Source organism: Poecilia reticulata, chromosome 10, assembly GCF_904066995.2.
Source record: "Poecilia reticulata chromosome 10, P_reticulata-male-v2, whole genome shotgun sequence".
Classification (NCBI taxonomy): Eukaryota; Metazoa; Chordata; class Actinopteri; order Cyprinodontiformes; family Poeciliidae; genus Poecilia; species Poecilia reticulata.
This window is the reverse complement of record NC_088839.1, coordinates 27,025,773-27,049,900: the sequence shown is the minus strand read 5'-3', so window position 1 is coordinate 27,049,900 and position 24,128 is coordinate 27,025,773. Positions and strand designations below refer to the sequence as shown.

Genomic DNA, 24,128 nt, shown 5'->3' with positions numbered 1-24,128 from the left:
AAGAGAAAACAGTCATGCACAGTTGTGACGAAGCTCTAGCGCCCTCTGCTGTTGGTAAATTAACCAACAAAAGAGTGACGTCATTCATTATGACACATCGTAAATCTTCAGATTTTTTTCCCCTTGCTTGTTTTAATCCAAAACAATATTTTTTCATAAATATATTTTTAAACTGCATTGTTAACATTAGACTATGAATAAAGTCTCTTTGCTCATTGTTTTAAAAAACGCAAAAAACCCCAATTCCTATCGCATAAATGCATTTATATTTAGAGTAACTTAAAAATATCTGACAAGCAGAAAACTAAAAACGTACATTTTAAAGGAATATACACATTAAAGAACACATAGCTAAAAATAGAAATAGAAAATTAATACTTAAGTGAATTAAATAAATTTTGAATAGATGTCAAATTATATAGAAAATAAAGAGAACATTTGAAATGGAATACAACTAAAAATGTTACCAGGATAAATTAATAAGTAACAATAGATATTTTTATTACTAAAATACTTTTAGAAATAGTGTTTTAGAAAAAGGTACAGTACTTTTAAAAGGAGAGTTGTAGAAGGTGAAATCACACATGAATTCAAGTCTTTATTTTGTTTATTTGGTGGTTTTGTATGAGCTATCTGTAATTAATTTCTAAGAAAATGTTGAAATTATGAAAAAAGAGAAGACAAAAATATTATCTTGACCAAACAAAATAAAGATTTTATTTCACAGAACAGAAAATGAGAAACACTGAATTTACAAACAAAAAAATCGGTTTTAGCCCAACTTATTGTTTTTAACTAAATGGCAGTGGTAGTGTTACACTTACAAAGAAACTAATGCTGTTTAATGACAGTTTAGCTTAAAAGTGTTAAAATTATAAAGAACAAAGGAAGTCCGAGATTTAAAAACATACATGACATCAAAAACATTAAACTATCTCTAACAAACAGGATCAGATAACAGAAAAGAGATTATTTATATAAATATTATACCAATATTACTACCAATACTTTACTGTTATTGTTCTAGTGCTTCTCCATACTTCCTCGGTACATTTATGATTAATAAGTACATAATAAATTAAATATACTTTATTGCCAAAAATACTTTTAGAAACCATTTTCAGAAAAGGAAGCAAAAAACATACATTTATTAGAACTACAAAATGCAATTTTGCAACTAAGTGTTCGTGTCTTGATGTAGTATTTATTTTTTAAACTTCATGGTTGACTGTAAGAAACTTTAACCAAGATGTAATAGTAACAGTACGTCGTCTCAGCTTGGAAGCGCTCTTTCCACCCCTGAGGTTGATGAGCTCGAAATAGGGGTGCACCGACAAATCGTTCCAGATTTCTTTAATTTCGGCCGAAACTTGCTTCCAACAATATTTTTCAGACAAAAAAAAAAAAAAAAAATCGGTATTAGCAGGTCAGCCTTTTTAAACATCATGATCGGCAAGGAAAATGCAATCGGTGCACCCGTAGCTCGAACTGTTAGAAACATTACAGCAAACACTGTAAAACTGAACTTTTAATACTTCTAGTTTTAAAAACATTTGTTCTGATCTGTTTCTGTATGATCTAAGAGTTCAGGTTGGGCGTTCAAAGTGCCTGAATACAGGAGGATTTTTACTTAATTCCTTTGAATTCTAATATCTCATAATACAGTAAAGTCTAAAGGGGAAACACGAGTTAATGACTGAAACATCTGGGTTAATTGAGCTAATATACACCACCTGCCAGGTCCAACAGGGACCCGGCAGCTTCCTGGGCCTCCACATCCAGCTGCAGGATCTCCACAGTCTCCAGGTCCAGTTCAGACTCGCTGGGCAGCACCAGGTACTGGCACTGGTCAGACTCGTAGTAGTGCAGCTCGATGTAGCCACTGTCGGACAGCGGATCCTTTTCGGTGTCTTCGCTGACTTCGTGCGCCTGGTATTCGTGCGGCTCCATGGTGACCAGCTCCTCGTGATCCGGGGTCAAAGGGCACGGCAGGTCTTCGGAGAAAGGCGTGTGCATTTGGGGAGAGGAACTAGAAAGGAACAGGGCGTGAGAAAAAGAGTCTGCGGGAGGTAAAGAAGAAAATAATTGAGATTAATCACTAAAACCGTAACATCAATAATCTATTCAAGAGTCAGGATGATTAACAAAGCAGTAATTAAACTCTTCACGAAGCAAATTATTGTGTAAAGAGATTTATGTGTAAAACACAGCGGACTAATGACGAAGCCCGTTGCTAAGACGTAGAAAGGAGGTTGCCACGGCAACAGAAAACAAACACGGGAACAATGGAGCGCGCTGAAAAAAAGCCGTGATAAAAATGCCACAGAAAGCTGCTTCTTCCCTGGCGGAGATCTCCGGGCTTTAGGAGAGGCACACAAACGACACGGTCCGTGTCTTTTTTTTTCTTTTTTGGAAACGTGACGCTGGTGTCGGTACCGACCTGAGATCTCCACCGTGTCGCACACTGCAGGCACTTCGTAGCTGGTTCCATCTAACCTGCAAACGAAACCGCAAGACAAAAAAAATAAATAAAAATAAAAACACTTGTAAAAGTGTAAAATTACTTAGAAAGTCCTCAGATTGTACCTGGAGTGAGTGAGTGATAGGGAACAAAACAGCATATGTTTTAAAAAATACTTTTGAAATACTTTTGAAAAGTAGTTCAATAACTATAACTTTAAATGTTTTCCACTGATAAAAATCTGACAAGTTCACCACTTTACTCTAAAACCACAAAATAAATAGAGCAACAAACTGCCCTCTTGTGGTTTTCTTTTTTGTTACTGTTCTTACCACCTGAAATCTGGTGGACTCAGACAATGAACCTTCAGAGACACATAAAGTTACAAAATCGGTCTTCTATCACCTGAAGAACATTTCCAGGGTTAAAGGACTACTGACTAAACAAGATCAAGAGTAACTCATCCATGAATTTATCTTTATTAAATCTCAAAAATAATTAAATGATCCCAAAGGAAATTAAAATGTTGTAACTCCATATTAATTCAGACTCTTCAAAGAATTATTGTAGACAAACAGTGATGACTGTTGGCAGGAATTACCTCCTGTAGCAGTCTGTATCACACTGAATTTGAAGAAACGTCTGACTGAAGTTGGGCTGAGAGTCCCTTTCTGAGGCAAACCAAATTTGAAGAATAATATGATGTAGTAATATAGTTAATAAATAATAATTTGACATTTACAGTAGGGTTGTAACTTGATTATTTTAGTAATCAATTATTCTATCGATTATTCTGACGACTAATCAGATAAAAACTTTGGCACAGTTTGCAGATTTTTCATTTAACCACTAAAACATTTTTATACAATGTTCGACGTACATTAATAGAAGCAACTACACAAATAATTCCTAAAACGTTACTGTCTAAAATGTAATGACAGCATTACTGTTGATCATTTGTAGTTTATTGTTTGGATACATTTGCAGCTAAATAAATTCTCCTAATAAGATTAATTGTTTCAGCCCTAAATTACTCATGTTTTGATTGAACTCACAGTACAGGCTTGTTGATCAGACAGCTGTTGGAGCCATGATAGCTGTGGGTCTTCCTCAGACCCTCCAGCAGCGCCAGCCGATACTCTGGACACACACACCACAGCGACCCCTTCCCCACCGTCTGCAGCAAAACACACACATACACTTTCATAACACATTTAGCTGGATGATACATTTTTCCAGTAATTATTGTGATAAACAATAATATTGATATAATTTTATTGAAAATACTCTATTTTCAAGTAATACAGCTGGACAACATGGCAGAAAAATACATGATATAAGCTTGTCATATCCGTCGGTATTGATAATTGTTAAATGTTAGTTATTGATTAGTTTTTTATTTTAAATATCTGAAATACATATGACCTTTCCTGTTTTACCCACAGTTTTCACTTCACGCCATTGTTTTTTATTTTTAAGCAGTTATGAGGCAAAATGGCAGAACCTGGAACTGCTGCTGCCAAGTTACTCAGCTGGTTGTTGCTAGGTGACCAAAGAGCGAGTGAGTTGCTAGGTCCCTTTCCTGCAAGTGATTTAGTTGATTCTGCCAACCTTACTTACTTACTTAGTTAGTTAGCTGTTGGAGGTTTAGCAGCTAAAGCCTTTCCTCTGTTTACATCCCCCAGAATGCTGTGTGGTTCAGTGAATGTATTGAATGCATTGAAAACTAAACACTGGAACTGGAGGATATTTAAAATCACCAAAATAAAATATGACAACAAAAAACAGTAAATAAAACAGAAATGAAAAAAACCCCCACAAAACTGAAACTATAAATAAAATTATTGTGATGTCTCTGTAAACTAAATTGCCCGTAGGCAAGTCACGATAATACATTTTGCTGGATGATAAATTGTCCAATGATGTCAGATAATATTGTTGTCTTGAGACCATTTTAACGTAACAAAATGATAATTACATAATAATTCAAGTTCAACCTCTTAAAGATCAATAAACTTTCATTTCAGTGGAACTTTTAACATTGGAACTGGAAGACATTTTAAATATTCAAAATAAGCAAACAAAACAAATAAAATGAATTATGAAGTCTCTGTAAACAATATTTCCCTTCATAAAAATGGTCTGGTTGAGACAAATCCATCAGACTGAAGGCTGTTGTAATCCAGTTTTGGTAGAAAGAGAGAAAGACGTGGCAAATTAAAATAATTTCAATGCACTTCATTGATTTACAGCTTTTTGCGACAGGCTTACTTTCATATAATATTAACATTTGGACGCAGTCGTATAATTTCAGCTGACTTTTGTGCACGCACCTGGCTCTTGTCCCTCTGAATGCGACGGAAGCTCTTGCTCAGTGACAGGTTGTGTCTCACCGAGTTCCTCCAGCCGCCGGTGGCCGTCCTGTAGTACGGAAAGTTGCTCACGATCCAACCGTAGATGTCCTTCACCGGGAGCCTCTTCTGAGGAGAATCTTCTATCGCCATGAAGATGAGACTGCTGAAGGAGTACGGCGGCTTGGAGGAGGCCGCCGCCGCAGGAGAAGGAGGAAGCTGCCCGGGCTGTCGCCGGGGTAACGGGGTCACTTTGGTCATAGGCTGCAGGAGCAGCAGGTCGCCCCTCTGGTGCAGCCAGCTTAGACAGGTCAGATCATCCTGGTTGGACGTGTCCCAATGTCCCAGGCCGCGTCCTTCGAGGCACTGAGAGGCGGCGAGGTGTGAAACAGGAGATGACGAACGAGCGGACTCCGCTGCAGCCGGAGACAGAGAGGTGGGGGACGGAGGGAATGAGACGGGTGACAGAGGGAGAGACGGGGGTGAGGAGGTCAAGGTCAGAGAGCCTCCGAGAGCAGTGGGAGACGAGGAGAAAGGTGGCAGCGTGTGAGAGCTGTTCTTCATTTCTGTCAGATCCAGACTCATTCAGCTGCTTGGCTGCAAAAGACAGAAATTCAGAAATACTTTACTGATCCCACATGCTGCTGTAGCTAGTTTTAGTTCAAAATTATTAAAAATAAATGTTGTAGATGGTGGTGCTAGTGAGCAGGAAAGATCTCCTGCAGCAGTCTGTATTGCAGCAAATTTGAAGAAGCCACTGACTAAAGATACTGTTTTTCTAAAACAATCTCATAAAATTACTCAGTGATGGCTTAAGCAAATATGGTAAAACAAAATCAACTAACAGGTATTGAGCCAATGGAATAGAAGTGAAAAGAAAAGAAGAGAAGAGGAAAGAAAAGAAAGTCATTTATTAATCCCACTGTGCAGAAATTCACTTGTTACAGCAGCACAGTAACAAAATATACCCCATTAAAATATATAAAAACAATATAAACAACTGTGTACTACTAAAATAACAACAGATAAAATAAAATTAAAATTAAATAGAAACCTGAAAATCTGGGAGATTTTTAAATACAGAATATGTTGTTTTATAAAGCTCACCTGCAGTAAACAGCACAAGTGATTTATTTTAAAATCCCAAATGTAATAAGTCTTATGTACAAAAGAAGTTAGATTTAAGTGGCAACGTCTATATTTTTATTAAATTGTATTACATCTATAAATAGTGCAGTGGTGACCCCAAGGAGGGGCAATGGGGTGCCATGGTACCCTCTTAAAAATGCTGAGAATCATCTTCATGTCATAGAAATATATATATATATATATATTTAGTTGTGTCCCTCCTTTTTTAACTGGCCTGAAACAATAAAAAAAAACAATACCAAATAATAAAAAACCTCTGTGTATTTTATTAGAATTTTATATGATAGATGAACACAAAGCATAACTGTGAGATTAATTTAATTTTACAAAAAACAGTTGAAAAGTGTGGTGAGTGCATTTGTTTTTAGCTCCCTCTCTGACATCTCTAAATGATGACTTAGTGGAAATCTTGCAAATTCCAGGAGAATTTTAATATGTGACCAGAGCATGTTTCACCATTCTCACTGTGAAACATGGTAGTGGCAGCATCATGCTTTGAGAATGAATTTGTTCTGAAGACACAGGTAGGCTGGTCAGGTCGTTTTCTATTATCTAGGTGTGCAAAGCAGTATTTTTCTTTAGATTTCTATTTGTAAAATGTATTAAATATATATTTATGCAGTACTTTGTGTTAATCTAGCACCTAAAATCCTCTGTTGTTTACATTAAAGTACCACTTTAAGAATCTTCTCCGACATCCCAGGTTAGATCAGTAACATGATGGCTCGCCGTTACCCTCTGATGAGCATCATTTCTTTGTCCAAAGTCCAGACTCACGTTCCCATCAACTTAAACCTTGTACTTTAAAGATGCTGCGAAAATAAACTTATATGCTTCCGCCTAACCAGGACTATCATAAGCTGCATTTATGACGCTCTAAAACTTTGTATGAAGCCACATGGCTCTGTTGTGGGGCAGGAGGCAAATGGCGGAACAATATAAAGTTTCATTTAGCTATACAAGAAAACCGCCTTTCTCCTCACAGGTAACCCCCATGTCGGCGCTGTTCGCTCTTTAAAAAGCAAAGAAAATAATTTTTGTACCCACCAGAGACCAACAAAGATCAGTCAACCGGAGCTCGACTCTCACCCGAAGTCCAGCAGGTTTGGGGGTAATATTTAAGGCGAAACCCGGACGGGTCAAAACGTGAAGAGTCGCAGCCGGACACCTCTTCCTCCGTGCCCTGTTGATATCTGCCGTAACCATGGAAACCGCAGAGAACGCTCTGCGTGCTGCGCGCTCCCGTGCGCAACCCCGAGAATAATCACGCTGCCGCAAAAACTTTAAATATGGCTACAAACCGTAGGAAGAGTCATAATACATCCCCAACAAGACAAGAAACATTTTCTTTTCTTTTCTGTAAAATGCCGGATTTGAATGGAAGGGATTTGTTTCAAAAAATACTTTAATCCCGGAGAGAAATTAAATGTTGTAACCTACATTGTTACATTTGAGAAAAGAAGAAAAAAAGAAGGTGTTGTAGATGCAGGAAGCTGTGCCCAGAAAGAATCTCCTGTAGCAGTCAATGTTACAGTGACAGTGACAAATCCTCAGAGGACGAATGTGACTTAATTCAGATCTTTTCTACATTTTCATATATGGTACCAAATTGGATCCTTATTCCCATATCTTGATACAACAGAAAAAATATAGGAGAGAATCAAACATGCTGTTCCTGCAGCAAATCCAATACAGAGGCTGAATGAAGTACAATCGTCCAGCTAAAAATGTTTGAGTTTGTGAGAAAAAAATAAAGACAAAATTATTTTTTCCTTTATTTCGAAATTAATAAAGTTGATAAAACATGTAAGTTTTAAAACAAATATTTACTGCAATCTGAACTTAAAAACTGGACTCGGTCTCATTTCCGAAGGTGTTTTGATGCCAATCTGAAACAATGTATTAATTTCCCTTTAGTTTGGGTGTTTTTTGTTTTCAGATGAGTGGAGAACAGATACCAGGATGTCCATTGACTTTCCCTTAATTTGGATCGTCACTTCCTGTAAGCACTATAAAATCAAATTTGATTTTATTACATCTTCACAGGAGAAATATTAACACAAAGAAAAAAAAAACTAGATACACAAAGCTATACATTTGTTTATTTTTTCCATCACACAAAATCCAAACTTTATCATGCTTTGTCAAATGTAGATAAATAAAAAGAAAATAGGAGCTGGGCGTACCATTTGGTTTAAACACTGAGAAACATGTCCAGAGACATGACATGAACACTAATCTGCACAGAATCAGATCTGATGTTAAAACCTTGAAGCCCTTTTAGTTAGGTGTTTAAAAAAACAATAATTTACCAGCGTTACTTTACAACCACGCAGCAGACAGAGAGGTGCTTCGTTTCACACATTCTGCTCGTTTCGATGAAGCGGAAAAGCTTCGTAAATACGCTGCAGCTCAACACCAAACAAATGTTCTCCGTTTGTCAACAAAAACAGTAAAAGGGCGAGAGCACAAACAGTCTTAACCTTCTAACCTCACGGTCACCTGACTAAGTGAGACGTTAACCAGTAGATAATGATTGGCTGGAAGACGGCGGTTGCCACAGTGATGTAGAGGCGGAGCTGAGGCTTGGAGTTCGATCCCATTCCCATCGAATCCGAGGAGATGGAGGGCAGGATCTTCATTTTCAGAGATCGAACCTGCGGGGTTTGTAGTTAATTAATCACATTTTAATCAAAAACCTTTAGCACTTTCAATTCAAAAACACTTTTTGCTGCTTCATTGTTGAATAAATAGACATATAAGCTAAACAACAAATACATTTATTGTATTTGATCTGCTATTTAACCATCAGATTGGTGCAAAGTTCTTTCATACCCAGAGTTCAGTAGATTTACCTGAAGAACTTTCTTGGGGGGGGAAAATTATATTTAGGAGTATTTTTACTACAATGTACTTTTTAATTTCACTTCAGTAGTTTTATTATGAAGTATTGCTGCTCTTACTTGAGTAAAATTACCAAGTAATAACCCAGAGTTGTATTTGGACATAAAATTCCTTAAGACTTTTGCCCAGATTCTTACAAATTAAGGAATTTATTTCACACAAAGCATAGATTAGATTCTCAAAGAAACACCAGAAACTTAAGCTCTTTGATATTTTACATTAAACAGCTTGGCTTGATCTCAACAGGTGTTCGGTTTTCACAATATCCCTTCAAAGCAGGTTTAATCAATATACAAATGCAGTACCTGAAGCTGCCAGAAGAGGACACAGATTTCCTATTCGTGTGAAATAGAAAACATAAAACACTGCTGGGTGCTGACAACTTTTAGGGAAGAGATGCACCGAATTTGTCCAGAGGTCAGTGGATTTCTCCATTAAGCACATTAAAATGCCATGTGTGTGTTTTTGTAAACTAAAAAAAACTTGAACCTAAAGCAAATTATTTACCTTAAAGGACAAACTCCAGAGCTTTGCTCTTCATGTGGTCGTTCTGTTACAAAAGTCTGTATATTCTTGTATTTCTTCAAAACATCCACAGTGCAGATGCCTTTAAAATTATGCAATCAGTTGAAAATGACAGAGCAGGACTGGGGTTGAAAGCATCTTCTTAAAGGAACAGTGACTGTATTTGTTCACACCATTTTAGATTCAAATCATGAAGAATTAAAGTGTCCCAAGAACACTTATTTAATTTTCTAAACACTTTAAATAATAGAATAAAGTTTGTATTTAGTGTTTAAGTCCATATTTAGTGTGGTAGGTGAAAATATTAGTACTTACAATGAAGAACATCAGGGCACAAGAGGACCAGGCGAGGGCAACATAATAACCGTCGCTGCCGAACATTAAGCCGCACAGCACCGTGAAGATCATTCTGGGTGGAAACACACACACACACACACACACACACACACACACACACACACACACACACACACACACACACACACACACACACACACACACACACACACACACACACACACACACACACACACAGTAATCAACACATTTCATTTCAATAGAAATAATAATAGAACCAGGGCTGAAACGAACAATTATTCATCCATCCATTTTCTTCCGCTTATCCGGGGTCGGGTCGCGGGGGCAGCAGCTTCAGAAGGGAGGCCCAGACTTCCCTCTCCCCAGCCACTTCTTCCAGCTCCTCTGGAGGAACCCCAAGGCGTTCCCAGGCCAGCCGAGAGACATGGTCCCTCCAGCGTGTCCTGGGTCTTCCCCGAGGCCTCCTCCCGGTGGGACGTGCCCGGAACACCTCACCAGGGAGGCGTCCAGGAGGCATCCTGACCAGATGCCCAAGCCAATTCAAGTGGCTCCTCTCGACGTGGAGGAGCAGCAGCTCTTCTCTTGAGTCCCTCCCGGATGACCGAGCTTCTCACCCCATCTCTAAGGGAGAGCCCAGCCACCCTGCCGAGGAAACCCATTTCGGCCGCTTGTATCCGTGATCTCGTTCTTTCGGTCATGACCCAAAGCTCATGGCTATAGATGAGGGTGGGAACGTAGATCGACCGGTAAATCGAGAGCTTCGCTTTTTGGCTCAGCTCTCTCTTCACCACGACGGACCGGTACAACGCCCGCTTCACGGCAGATGCTGCCCCAATCCGCCTGTCGATCTCCCGTTCCCTTCTTCCCTCATTCGTGAACAAGATCCCCAGATACTTAAACTCCTCCACTTGAGGCAGGACGACCCCCCTGACCCGGAGAAGGCACTCTACCCTTTTCTGGTTCAAGACCATGGCCTCGGATTTGGAGGCACTGAGCCTCATCCCGGCCGCTTCACACTCGGCTGCGAACCGCTCCAGTGAGAGCTGCAGATCACGTTCCGATGAAGCCAACAGGACCACATCATCCGCAAAAAGCAGAGATGAGATCCTAAGGCCACCAAAACGGATCCCCTCAACACCTCGGCTGCGCCTTGAAATTCTGTCCATGAAGGTAATGAACAGAATCGGTGTCAAAGGGCAGCCTTGGCGGAGTCCAAGTCTCACTAACAATTATTTTAGTTATCAATTTTTCTGATGATTAATCAATTAATCCAATTTTTTAAAATTGTATGTTTTGCAAATTTTTCATTTATCATTAAGTCTTTTTTATACAATATTAGAAACAAATTAAAACGCAAATGAACAAAGAATTCAACTTCTTTTTAAAATAAGAAAATAAATATTTTATTCAGTAGTGTATCCTTTAGCTCAGGCCTTTATATTTGACTTCACACCTTTTTTAGTTAACTGATATTGGATAGCAAAAGGTTTTTGCTGTTTTTTTATTTACAGAATTCAAACTGAGTGAAGCTACAGTGGGGCAAAAAAGTATTTAGTCAGCCACCAATTGTGCAAGTTCTCCCACTTAAAAAGATGAGAGAGGCCTGTAATTTTCATCATAGATGTACCTCAACTATGAGAGACAAAAGGAGAAAAAAAACCCAAAAAAACCCCAGAAAATCACATTTTCTGATTTTTAAAGAATTTATTGGCAATATATGGTGGAAAATAAGTATTTGGTCAGCTACAAACAAGCAAGATTTCAGGCTCTCACAGCCGTGTAACTTCTTCTGTAAGAGGCTCCTCTGTCCTCCACTTGTTACCTGTATTAATGGCACCTATTTGAACTCGTTATCAGTATAAAACACACCTGCCCACAACCTCAAACAGTCACACTCTAAACTCCACCATGGCCAAAACTAGAGAGCTGTCAAAGGACACCCGAAACAAAATTATAGACCTGCACCAGGCTGGGAATACTGAATCTGCAATAGGTAAACAGCTTGGTGTAAAGAAATCAACTGTGGGATCAATTATTAGAAAATGGAACACTTACAAGACCACTGATAATCTCCCTCGATCTGGGGCTCCATTCAAGATCACACCCCATGGGGTCAAAATGATCACAAGAACGGTGAGCAAAAATCCAGAACCACATGGGGGAACCTAGTGAATGACCTGCAGAGAGCTGGGACCAAAGTAACAAAGGCTACCATCAGTAACACACTACGCCGCCAGGGACTCAAACCTGCAGTGCCAGACGTGTCCCCCTGCTTAAGCCAGTACATGTCAAGGCCCGTCTCAAGTTTTCTAGAGAGCATTTGGATGATCCAGAAGATGACTGGGAGAATACCATATGGTCAGTTGAAACCAAAGTAGAACTTTTTGGTCAAAACTCTACTCGTCGTGTTTGGAGGAGAATGAATGCTGAGTTGCATCCAAAGAACACCATGCCTACTGTGAAGCATGGGGGTGGAAACATCATGCTTTAGGGCTGTTTTTCTGCCAAGGGACCAGGACGACTGATCCGTGTAAAGGAAAGAATGAATGGGGCCATGTATCGTCACATTTTGAGTGAAAACCTCCTTCCATCAACAAGGGCATTGAAGGTGAAACGTGGCTGGGTCTTTCAGCAGGACGATGATCCCAAACACACCACCCGGGTAACGAAGGAGTGGCTTCGTAAGAAGCATTTCAAGGTCCTGGAGTGGCCTAGCCAGTCTCCAGATGTCAACCCCATAGAAAATCTGTGGAGGGAGTTGAAAGTCTGTGTTGTCCAGCAACAGCCCCAGAACATCACAGCTCTAGAGAAGATCTGCATGGAGGAATGGGCCAAAATACCACCAACAGTGTGTGAGAACCTTGTGAAGACTTACAGAAAACGTTTGATCTCTGTCATTGCCAACAAAGGGTATATAACAAAGTATTGAGATGAACTTTTGTTATTGACCAAATACTTATTTTCCACCATATTTTGCAAATAAATTCTTTAAAAATCAGAAAATGTGATTTTCTGGATTTTTTTTTCTCCTTTTGTCTCTCATAGTTGAGGTACAAATATGATGAAAATTACAGGCCTCTCTCACCTTTTTAAGTGGGAGAACTTGCACAATTGGTGGCTGACTAAAGAAAAATATTTACAAAATGTTTTTGTTTTTTTTTCATCTTAAATCCAAAATATATGTTTTCTTGTACAGTTTTGGCTCTGAGTGGATTGTTCTTTCATCAAATCATAGTTAACCATTGATTAATCAATTACTGAATTAGTTGACAATTATTTCAATAATCGATTGTGATTAATCGTTTCACATGTGACTGTAAAAGAAGTTATAAAAGTGTTTTGATGGATACCTCATTTAATACATTTAAAATATGAGCATTAAAATATATATTTACCCAACATATTTGTATCCACTGTAGGCGATGAGGTCAAAGGTTGAAAGGTCGCTGTGTACGGTCAGCAGATACAAACTCAGCAACATGACCAGAACCTCGATGATGATCCAAACCAGGGCGGTGCTGGCACAGAGTCCCAGAACCTCCGGACTGAACCTGCACACCGTCCACAGACAAGATTAAGCTCATCTGACACAAAACCAGCATAAAAACAGTGAATAGAGAGAGAAATGTTCACCGTTTTTGAATACCAAGAGCCATTCCAGCCAGTAAGATGTAAGTAATGAAAGCCATAGCTGTGAGAAAGAGGAACAAATGTTAAATAAACAAACATCACAGAATTTCCTGGTTCTGATTGCGTGTTTACAGACAACTTACTGGGTATGTAAAGATCAGGCGCATTTACGTCTTGCCTTGGCGTGAGCGGAGTGTCGCGATGGTACCGGACCTCCCAGTCCTGCAGAAAAAACCACCACAGAAGAAGAAAACTTAATCTAACGAGACGATATAAAGAACAACAGATGATTTCACTTCAGAAGAAGACAAATTTGAAAGCCATTTGAAGATTTCTTCTGAATTAAAAAAGGAAAGCGTTTAGAAGCAGGTTATTTTTGTAATTATTTGTTTCTCTGTAACATTTTATTTATTAATTTAAACATTAACCAAACCGTAGTGGCTTATTTGTGAGGACTAATTTCTGCTGTTTGATACATCACTGTGTTCTTAAGCGTTCTCCATAAACTAAATACAAAACCAGAATTTCTACAATTTATGAATAATAAACAGACTCATTTAGTTTTAGCCCAATGTACAATCTAACCCCGTTATTCGTTTATTTGGGCCTAACTAAGTGAAAACAAGAAAATTTTGTTCTGATTTAACTTCAGACGGTGAGAAATAAAGAGTCATAAATATCTGGTTTCAACTGTAAAAGTTGCTACAGAAGTAAAAATGTACTTTTTATAAGATAAATGCAGTTAGAAAGATGAGAAATATCAGCAGAAGTCCATGAAGTTTTTAATACAGATTTGATTGAACTTCTGTTGTAACGTTTTGAAAGACGCAGTAAACCTTTTATCTTTGTCTTTTTCAGAAGAGTTTGCATCATTTGTACTTCATAAACTGTTACGTCTCATAATAAGGGTAAATGAACTCTGAGTGCTTCTAAACACTCAGATAATCGCATCCCATAAACGTTCATAAACCAGCAGTGAGTGACTGATAAGCAGGCAGATTCTCGTCCAGTTTCAGTGCAATAAACACTGAAAAATAAAACAACCCTGGATAACGACGTACTGAGCGTTTTGTTTCATCGCAGGGCGTGACGTGGCGGGCGGTCAGGTTACCTGATGTGTGTAGGGGAACATGAGGATCATGAGTTTCTTCAGGACGTATCTGGTGTCCACTGCGAAGAAATACTTCAGCTTGTTCACAGACATGAACCTGTTAATCTGAAATGCAGAACGTAAACATTAACAAACACAAACCGGATGAATGGACAGAAATGAGCCATTTATTTATGAAACAGGAAGTAAACTCCTTTGCTTTTAAACTTCTAACCAAGCGGAACGGCGCAGGTTTAAAGTCATCAGACGATTCAACCGTTGTCTAGGTAAATATTAACAAACATTTTTAAAAAATCAGCTTTCCTTTGAATAACCGAGAAACAGAAATAAAACTACTTTTGGTTGTACTGAAATATATGATATACGTCCAATAAATATTACAATATTACTGAAGAGTAAATTTATTTCAGGAACGTAATTATGATGATTCACAGCTCTATGGAGATTAGAGAAACAATACTCTAACCAATACTTTAGTTATTGATTTATCCATCAATTAATCAGATAACAAAATGGTTCATTTTTTAAATAGAAAAATAAACATTTCATTGCCCAAAATACAATAAAATAGCTTTATGATTTGTAGCAAAGGAAGAATCTTTAGCTAGTTCTGCTGGTTCTGCTCTCGCTGTTGAACCGCTGCTACGCGCTACAGGTAGTAATATTTCACAGACGGAGCGCCGCTTCTGCTCCACCTGGTAGTGACTCTCACACCGAACCTCTGCTTAAAGCTGCAGCATCTAACCTAAAAAAATACATTTTACACACGTATTAAAACTTTCGCCGTCCTAACATGAGACAGATAATCTCTGAAAAAATAATTGATCTCCTCCCTGCTCTGCATAATTACTCCGCTCAGTCAGAAACAGCCAATCAGAACTAGCAGTAATCAGCTAGCCGCCATGCTAACAGGAAGTTTTCATTCAGTAACTCTGGATTGTTTATTGTAATGGAACCTGTATTTGCCTTTGAATGTTAAGTTTTATACCTGAATTTTTTTGGCAATGTTGAGAGGTTTTATTTTGGCTCTTTGCATTATTTAGCCTCTTCAGAGCCTCCATATGTTTTCAGTCTGTTAAAGATAGCATTACTGATAGCAGTACAATTTGCAGAATGCCTGTTTTGTTTAGTTTTCTTCTTGGAAAAAGTTATTAAAAACTGGTTTTTGTCTAAATTAAAGTGAATTCATGGTTCCTTTTTCCTCATAATGTAACCGGTAATGTTTATGATTTAAAAAAATAATAATTATGTGATCGGTATCGGTGATCGGCCCTCGTGGGTGATCGGAATCGGCAGGAAAAAACCTGATCGGCACCTCTCTATTAATAGTAGATATTTTTACTGAATAAGAACCAGGTGAAGTTAAGTCTAAGCCACTTGAAGAGCTTAGGCAGAAAATAATTAGACTATTTTTCTTTTATCTTAAAAGATGTATATATTTTTGTGCAATTTTTGGCAAACAGCTGCTCTGAATATTCTGTTCGTTCAGGAAATTACCTTTCTTTGACTCCGGTTAACAAGTAATCTATTACTAAATTAGCTGACTTTATTTCACAATCTGATTAACTGTTTCAGTCCCAATGGAAACTGAGCATGAAAAAACTTATTACCTGTAAATTTAGAGACACTTCATAATCTCCAAGACACTTAATTTAAAAACTAATAATTCAGTCACCTCTAAAGAAATGGATATAATCTGTAGTTTAATGGATACATTATTCTGACAGTTTTTGCAGAAAAGTATCGTCTTCCTAATTTATGAAAGTCGTCTAATTTCTCAAAAATGATGTGGATTCATTATATATTTTGTAAAGAAAAATAGGGAAACATGCTTTTAGTAGAAACTAAAACGTTAATTGCCCCATATTGCCAATGTAAACAATAAACAGATTAATGAAGCATTTAGAAGTTTTAAAAAACAGTAAAATCTCTGAAGCTATAAACGGCTCAATCAGTCGTGCTGACATCCCTCACCTCCTTGTTCACCATGTCTTTCCCCTGATTGGCTAAAGACGAGCCGTACATCATGGCGGCGCTGGCCATCGGGTCGGCGAACAGGTTGTTGACCCCCGGTCCTCCCTGCATGTCGTTCGAGGGTCCCGCCATGTTGTAGGCGGGAGTGTAGAAGCCCTGGCTGTTCATTCCAGGCGCCGCTGAGCTGGTGTCGTCAAACAACACCGAGTCTCCTGCAGAGGGCGCTGCACGCGCTCTCGGTTTCGCTGTGGACAAACGGACACGACGCTGTTCAGTTTCCCTTCAATCGATCAGCCCACGGCACTGCCGAGGTCCAATAGAAGCTTTGGAATAACTTCTCCAGCATATGCTTATTTATTTTACAGAATTTATTGTTTTTATTATCTGTACACTGCAAAAATGTATTTTTTGGTGTAGCTTTTAGTGAAAATATCTTATTACACTTGAAATAAGACAAAACTAACTTGTAAGTAACTTTTCAGCAAGATAAAGGAGCTTGTTTTGAGTACATAATTTCCTAATACTAACAAAAAAAATACTTGTTTCATTAGCAGATTATTTCACTTATAATATGGGAAAATGTCTTGTTAAGTGAAATAATCTGCCAATAGAACTGGTACTTTTTCATCAATACTAAGGAATAATTGACCAAAAATAAGCTCATATTTCTTGATGAAAAGTTACTTGAAAGTTAGTTTTGTTTACTTCAAGTGTACTAATATATTTGTACTAGAAGCTAGGGGAAAAAAAATACTTAAGACCGAGTTTTTGAAGTGTATCAGTTATCGTGATAAATTTGTTGTCATGATAGAAATTTTTGGTAACAATTTATTTGAAGGGATGTGCATAAGACTGTTGCTATGAAGTGTCATTTGGTAAATAATGACACTTTTAATGCAAAGTTGCACCAAAAGTTGCATTAAACGTCCATTAAATGTCAACTTTGCATTATTCAGTAAATAATGACACTTTTAATGCAAATTTCCATTCCATTAAAACTTGCATTAAAAGTCCATTACAAGTGTCAACTTTGCATTAAAAGTGTCTTTATTTACTAAATAACACTTCATGACGACAGTCGTAAACATTGATGAAGACTCCTTCATGTTCATAATAGGTGTTATGTCAGCCTTTTGCACACCCGTTCAAATAAATTACTTAATTTTAATTTATCACTGTTAGAATAACTCATAATTAATTATAACCTCCCAAAACATCAATAAAGACCAATAAATTTGTCTTTACAAAAAAGTGTGATACAAATCACACTTTTTTTTAATGTGACTGGTGTCTTAAAGAAGCACATTACCAATAAAAGGGAATGTTTTACAAGAGCAGTAATTGTGTTTGTGGCACTATAATTGCTGTGACCCAAAGTCACAGTCATGAAAAAGAAGAAATAAATACTTTTTATTGTCACTTTTATCATCATCCCATAGCAAAAGATAAAACTTTAAGTCTGTATTGTCCGACATTATCTGTAACCCATAATTATAAAATTACAAAAAATATAGTAAAATAACAGTATCATTTTTGTTAGTGATTTATGATCTGACTGTGTTGCATCTCATTGATAGGAAATGGATCTTTATGTGACTAACTCAGAGATTTATGGATGTGGTGAAAGAAGGGATGAAGTTAGCTGGCGTGAGGGTAGAAGATGATTCATAATGGCAAGAAGAAGTCTTGCAAGACACTTTAAGATGTGAAATTTTGCTAAATTTATAAAAAGAAACAAAATCTGTTTAGATTGGTTATCAAATACTGGCTATAGTAGTTTAATTTTAATAGAAGGAAGTTGTGGAAGTTTTCAAATAGCTCTATTTCAGTCATATATCCAACTATATTGGTTATTTATTCATTTCTGTGTGGTTTTTAACAGAAATCCAATCAATCTGTTTAAATCAACAGATGTTAAAATCACTTGCTTAGATTTTCACATAGGATCTGTCTCATACCATTTCCATGAGTGAAGGAAACTTCACCCTAATGACGTGCAAACTGCAAACGTATATCTATACATTTACCTTTACAGCATCACTTGCGGTAAAAATGACGTAAAACTGACCTTCAGCCATACGTCATTATTCAAATGAACACACATTAAAAAAGGAAGCAGATACTATGACTGGATTTTTCTGTAAAACCTTGCAAAGAAGTAAAACAGCAGTCGGTGATTCAGATTTCCACTTACTTGCTCTGTAGCCTTGATGAGGCAGATCCATGACTCCAGGAGACGTTAGCTTCAAATTAAAAACAGTAACACGTTAGCTAGTAGCTAGGCTACCTTTCTCACTAACTCCATGTGAATTTTAGATTATCTAACTGTTAAGAGTTTTATTCCAACTTTTAAATAGATACAACCTTATTTTTTATGCATATATTGTTAATTTTCTGTGTTGCTCCGAACTTGTTCTTGCTGAAAGTTGATGCTAACAGACAAGCTAATATTAACGTCACATTCATTCGCTTTTTTTTATTTCGCGTCCGAGAAGACGGGTGAGTAAGCCTCCTCGGCAGCGTTTATAAAAACGTAGATTATGTTTAAATGAATTGTTTAGTATTAAAAAACACAGCACGGCAGGGAGGAGCACTTACCTGCAAAGCTAACGGTAGAGGCTACAAGCTACGTGGCTAACGGAGCTAATCCCTCCCATTCACTGCGATTGGTCGACATCTGTCTGCCTGCGTGGCAGAAACTATCCTACTCCTCACTGAAAAATACAAACAGTACACAGACTAATGTAACTCTGTGTTCAGTGTTAATGGACATAAAGTAGCATCCTGAGGACCTTTCGCACATTTTGTAATACAAGATTTGGAGAGTCAAGTTTATTTGTATCTGGCACATTTAAAGAACAAGACATGCCGCTTTCATGACATTACAGGGTCAAAATAAAGATAAATAATTAAATGTTCTAGTTCAGACTAAAATTATTCAATATTCCAGTTGTTATTTTCAAAAAGGATTTCAGTCTTGATTTAAAGGGACGCAGTAATCCAGCAGTTTTACAGTTTTATAGAAGTCAAATTTATTTGTAGTTCAGCATAAAACATAATAATTCATAAAAACATAATAGTCACCGATTATAAAACAAGCAATAAATATTACATTTTGTCAAATGCCATCATTAAAAATAATCAAGGGAATATATACTGCTCAAAAAAAATAAAAGGAACACTTAAACAACACAATATAACTCCAAGTAAATCAAACTTCTGTGAAATCAAACTGTCCACTTAGGAAGCAACACTGATTGACCCGACGACGGTCCCGTTATCAATCAGTGTTGCTTCCTAAGTGGACAGTTTGATTTCACAGAAGTTTGATTTACTTGGAGTTATATTGTGTTGTTTAAGGCTTCCCTTTATTTTTTTGAGCAGTGTACCTCAAATATATAATCAGTGTTAACCTTATTACTAAACAAAGGCAACTCTTAAAAAAGAGATTTTTAGCTTTGTGTTTCAGCTATTTTGTTGTTTTCTGGAAGTTTGTTCCAGATAAAAAAAGCATAAAAACTGAATGTTGCTTCTCCATTACACTGTTGAAGTAATCAATGTGACTATAGATAAACACAAATGAGTTTATGAAAGTTTAGAAATGTTCTTCAAGTGATAGAGGGCCGATTTTGTAACCGTCTTTATGTGATGCTGAAAGTTCAGGTCTGAGTCCATCACTACACCCAGATGTCATTCCTGTTTTGTAGTTTCTGACTGTAATAATTGAAGCTCTGTGCTGACTCTTGGTTTGGTTGTTCCTCTTTAGGTCCAAAAATAATAACTTCAGTTTTGTTTCTGTTCAGCTGGAACAAGTTGTGGCACGTCCATATATCGATTTGTTCTACGTATCACAACGCTTAAATGGGTTCATAGTCTCCTGGTGACATTGTAATGTGGAACTGTGTGTCATCTTCATAGTTATATCAACTAATCGTATTATTTGTTATAACCTGAACTAGCGGGAGCATGTAGATATTAAATAGAAGGGGTCCCAGGTTTGAACCTTGGGGTACTCCATATGTGACTTCTGCCTATTCCCTTTGTGTGAACAGATAACTACTCATCAGAACAGGCAGGAGTACCCCAAGGTTTAATCCTGGGACCCCTTCTATTTAATGTACCAATTGACACCAGTCAAACGTTTAAACAAAGTTTTTCCAATCAGTTTGTTGGAGATTGGCCTGTAATTTTCCAACAGCGATTTGTCCAGACTGTTCTCTTCCAGCAACGGTTTGAGAACTGCAGCTTTTAAAGCCTGAGGGAAAACAACTAATGGGAGAAAGAATCAGACTATTTCACTAGAAGCAATGCAATAAAAGGTAAAGAGAGGAGCTTCAAAGTGAGAGGAGTAAAGATGAAATAGGGAAATTGAGAATGGATCACCCACTTTTCATTTGCATGTAATTAGAACATTTCCCGTACATAGGACAGGACTTTTCCATCAAACTAATTGATAGAAAGACAAATTAAAAACAGCTTAAGTGATTTATTTGAACAAGTTATTTTCCCATATTTTTATTATTCTAAAAATCCAGCCTCAAATTGTAATTTACTAAATTTTTTGATACCTCAGACTCGCTGCAATCGTCTGGGTTTCATTTGATAGAAAACCTTTTAGTCAGTTTGGATAATAAAATTAAGTGTTGCATTATTTGTTAACTAGAATCAAACTGGAACTTCATTAAAACATTTAAATATTATTACACAGTTCTTTTTACTGAGCTATTATGTGAAGCTAAAGTTAAATTCATTAAAGTTTGTGGTTGTAATATCATAAAATGCAAAAATGTAAAATATTCTATTACTTTTGAAGGGTAGTGTTTATACTCATAAATATTTTACAAAACGTGTTTTAGCACGTTGCACTTTGACATCACACTTTTTATTTTCATCAACAAAGTTCTGGATTAATTCACTGGATGTTTAGCCTTGGCAAAATTTAATTATTTTAGGGAATTTTTTTGGCATCCAGTACAAAATTTTTAAAGACAAATGGGAGTTTTTACACGGCCATTCAAAAATTTCAAAGTTCTACTTTTTTCTCCATTTTAAAACCAGTTTTACTCCCCAAATTTCAGCTACACAGCAAAAGAGATCAAATTTTACCAAGTATTTCTGGTCTATTTTCTATTGCAAATATCTTAGCACAGATGAAATATGGCAAAATTAACTCAAGTAACTTTTCAGCAAGATACAGCAGCTTGTTTTAAGACAATAAAAGAATTTAAAAAAACTAAGTTCAAATTGCAGATTAGGTCACTTAATCAAACATTTTCCCAGTTAAAAGTGAAAAAATCTGCCAGTGAAACAAAAACTTTTTCACCAAAATTAAGGAGTTATTGACTTAATACAAGCTCCTCTTTCTTACAGAAATGTTGCTTGTAAACTAAGTTTAAATAAGTTATTATTATTGCTTAAACTGTACTAAGATATTTGGTAACATTTTGTGTTTTTGCAGTGAATACTTGAGTAGAAGTTGAAAAAGTTAAAATTAATCGGTTTTTTAATTCAGTCACTTTCTTCTTTGCACCAGCAGCTATGTTTAGCACACCACCACAGCATGACACTGCCATCACTTTGCTTCAACTTTAAATTCCTGAAAATATGCAGGACGTCTCATAATTGTGGTCAAATTGCTCAATCTTTATATAATCTCAAATAAATATCTTATCCAGATGTTTTTCCTCTTGTCCATCCAGGCAGCTGGACATTTTTGTCAAGCTTCAACTTTGGCGCAGCGGCTAATTCTGGAAAGATGTGGAGGTTTTTTCTTAAGAGTAAGATAGTTTCATTTTTGTTACGTTAGGTTTAGGTTTCAACTTACGGCTTCTCTGAAGTCTTAATTTGCTACTTGGGGCAGTTTATTGTAAATTATATTCAATTTATTCTCGTCATTGGTATGAATATTTCCATAAACTAAAAGTGTGTCATATTTTAGATAGTGTAATATGACATTGTGAATAATGTAGATTTAAGGCACAGTCAGTATTCATGTTCGGACTTCACCTTATGATTACAGATAATCTTTTTTTCTTTGTAATGTGTAAGCATAAAGGTGGCATGGCGTGACTTTAGACACCTATCCTGCTTAATAAATTAATCTGTGGCATGGCAGCGTCTTTGTGTGAGTGGGATGAAGGCGTGGGTGGGTGTGGGACGAATTATGTGACAACATGCAGAGATTTCTAGATGAGTAAACTGCAAAGGAATCCAAGCTTCCTTCATTCTCCACCTCGGATCATGTTAAATTTTTGGAGGAAACTCAAAACAGAAACAAAGAATAAGGCAGTTAGTCAGAGTTTCACCCCCTAAAAAACCTAAAAATTTATTTAAGGAAGTCAGAGCTGGGTGTAACAGTAAGAGTAGAGGATAAAACCAGAGGGAAACTGAAGGTGTAATAGGGAGAAGACATGTTGTGGCATGTCACCACTTCACATGTCTCATCAGTGAATTCCTCACAGCTGACTCACCTCACGCTCACCTTTACCCTATTTTATTTTTTATGACACTTTTCCGCATATTACAAACAAATCATCATGCATGTTCTGATTTAACAATGTTTAAACCTGAAACTTTTAACCCAGAGACAAAAAGCTACAGGTCTCACTTGTTGTTTCCAATGTAAAGTATAAAAAAAATGTGACTCCAGCATAAAATATTAACAACCGGTGTTCGAACTTCGCAGGACCGGAGCTAATAGTAACACGAGACACGAGTGCAGCAGTCAGCCGCAGGACAGATCAGCCGATGCCGGGAACTCTGTCCCAGAGGGACTGCAAGGTCAGCAGCTGTTGTGACAGACTAAGCTTACCAAATCTGCCGTTTGCAAAATTTTAATCTTTACTAGCTGCTATAACATGCTTGCATGCATTAAAAAAAGGGAAATGTGGTAAAACCAGTGGTGAAGTAACTGAGCTGGTTTGCGCCATTTGGGTGACTCATTTCCACAAGAATGTGTGCTTATTGATGTGGTTTATAGTGAAAGTGGCTGCCAAAAACACTCAAGTTTTACAGGCACGTGCTCAGCTCTCTGCCTGACTGTTCAGTCTGTCACAGATCAACGTAAATTCAGTAAAAATGGGTTTATTTATGGCGTTATGGGAACCTTTTATCACATATATGTTTATAAAAGTGGAAGTTGTTCATATGATGAGTATTTACATGTTTTAAATTGCACTGCGCCTTACATGAATCCACATAAATTCATACTAACTTTAAATGCTTTATAATAATTTACAAGTTAATATTTAATAATGATAACAATCAATTTAACCTTTTATTCCTAATTTTCTACCTCTACTGTGGACCAAGAATATTTGTCTTTGTTAAAGACAAAGATTAAGAAACTTAATATTTATTTAAATAAATAGAATAAATAAATATTAAAAAATTATATTAAAATAAAACAATATATATTACAAATAACCAAGAAAAGCAAGATAGCCATTTAAATTAAATGAAATATGCACTTCCAATAAAAATAGTAAAATAAACAAATTTAATAAAAATTATAAAAAATAAAAAAAACAGATCATTCTTGTGTAATCTCCCACACAAAACTAACAAATAAGAATAATTTATGAGCTTAACTGTTTATTTTTTGTTTATATGTATTTATAGGATATATTTATACTAATACATTATAGTTACATGTTTATACTTGTGTCTAAACATGATCAATACCTTAATAATGTTCTATAGTTTT

The 24,128-nt window shown here is 36.8% G+C and overlaps 3 protein-coding genes across 5 annotated transcripts in view; 1 reads left to right on the top strand and 2 right to left on the bottom strand.

Annotated features, from left to right (window-relative positions):
* Positions 1 to 689: 689 nt before the first annotated feature.
* LOC103471654 (forkhead box protein N2-like) lies at positions 690 to 7,247 on the bottom strand. 2 transcript variants are annotated; one of them, XM_008420810.2, is made up of 5 exons: positions 7,051 to 7,247; positions 4,795 to 5,409; positions 3,517 to 3,638; positions 2,441 to 2,496; positions 690 to 2,060 (listed from the first exon to the last, which is right to left on the bottom strand). In XM_008420810.2, exons 2-5 carry the CDS (start codon positions 5,395 to 5,397, stop codon positions 1,720 to 1,722), a joined length of 1,122 nt encoding a protein of 373 aa, XP_008419032.1. In that variant the 5' UTR covers positions 5,398 to 5,409; positions 7,051 to 7,247; the 3' UTR covers positions 690 to 1,719. The 2 variants fall into 2 exon arrangements, with proteins under 2 accessions (XP_008419032.1, XP_008419031.1); XM_008420809.2 differs by having other exon boundaries at positions 7,009 to 7,246.
* A 798-nt stretch (positions 7,248 to 8,045) lies between these two features.
* Positions 8,046 to 24,128, bottom strand: part of yif1a (Yip1 interacting factor homolog A (S. cerevisiae)) — a 49,575-nt gene continuing 33,492 nt past the window's right edge. Inside the window, exons 2-10 of one of the 2 annotated variants that reach the window (XM_008420799.3) lie at positions 19,022 to 19,137; positions 18,618 to 18,666; positions 16,424 to 16,668; positions 14,450 to 14,554; positions 13,482 to 13,560; positions 13,342 to 13,399; positions 13,104 to 13,259; positions 9,706 to 9,799; positions 8,046 to 8,618 (exon numbers count right to left, since the gene is read on the bottom strand). In XM_008420799.3, the coding sequence (XP_008419021.1) occupies positions 8,460 to 8,618; positions 9,706 to 9,799; positions 13,104 to 13,259; positions 13,342 to 13,399; positions 13,482 to 13,560; positions 14,450 to 14,554; positions 16,424 to 16,668; positions 18,618 to 18,648 (927 nt within the window). In that variant the 5' untranslated portion in view covers positions 18,649 to 18,666; positions 19,022 to 19,137 and the 3' untranslated portion in view covers positions 8,046 to 8,459. Of the gene's footprint in view, positions 8,619 to 9,705; positions 9,800 to 13,103; positions 13,260 to 13,341; positions 13,400 to 13,481; positions 13,561 to 14,449; positions 14,555 to 16,423; positions 16,669 to 18,617; positions 18,667 to 18,787; positions 18,915 to 19,021; positions 19,138 to 24,128 lie in introns of those variants that run through there. The other variant, XM_008420797.3, reaches the window with a different exon arrangement.
* fibpa (fibroblast growth factor (acidic) intracellular binding protein a) overlaps positions 18,833 to 24,128 on the top strand; it is a 28,091-nt gene continuing 22,795 nt past the window's right edge. The window contains exons 1-3 of the mRNA XM_008420804.3: positions 18,833 to 18,922; positions 22,123 to 22,200; positions 23,109 to 23,203. Coding sequence (XP_008419026.1) covers positions 18,853 to 18,922; positions 22,123 to 22,200; positions 23,109 to 23,203 — 243 coding nt within the window. The 5' untranslated portion in view covers positions 18,833 to 18,852. The remainder of the gene's footprint in view (positions 18,923 to 22,122; positions 22,201 to 23,108; positions 23,204 to 24,128) is intronic.

Bases quoted from the DNA above. Each gene is read 5' to 3' on its own strand.
- LOC103471654 (XM_008420810.2), bottom strand. From the start codon at position 5,397: ATGAGTCTGGATCTGACAGAAATGAAGAACAGCTCTCACACGCTGCCA. The intron at 2,497-3,516 runs GTGAGTTCAATC...TTTCGTTTGCAG, and splicing joins CTGATCAACAAGCCTGTACT to GTTAGATGGAACCAGCTACG. The intron at 2,061-2,440 runs GTCGGTACCGAC...TACCTCCCGCAG, and splicing joins CGACACGGTGGAGATCTCAG to ACTCTTTTTCTCACGCCCTG.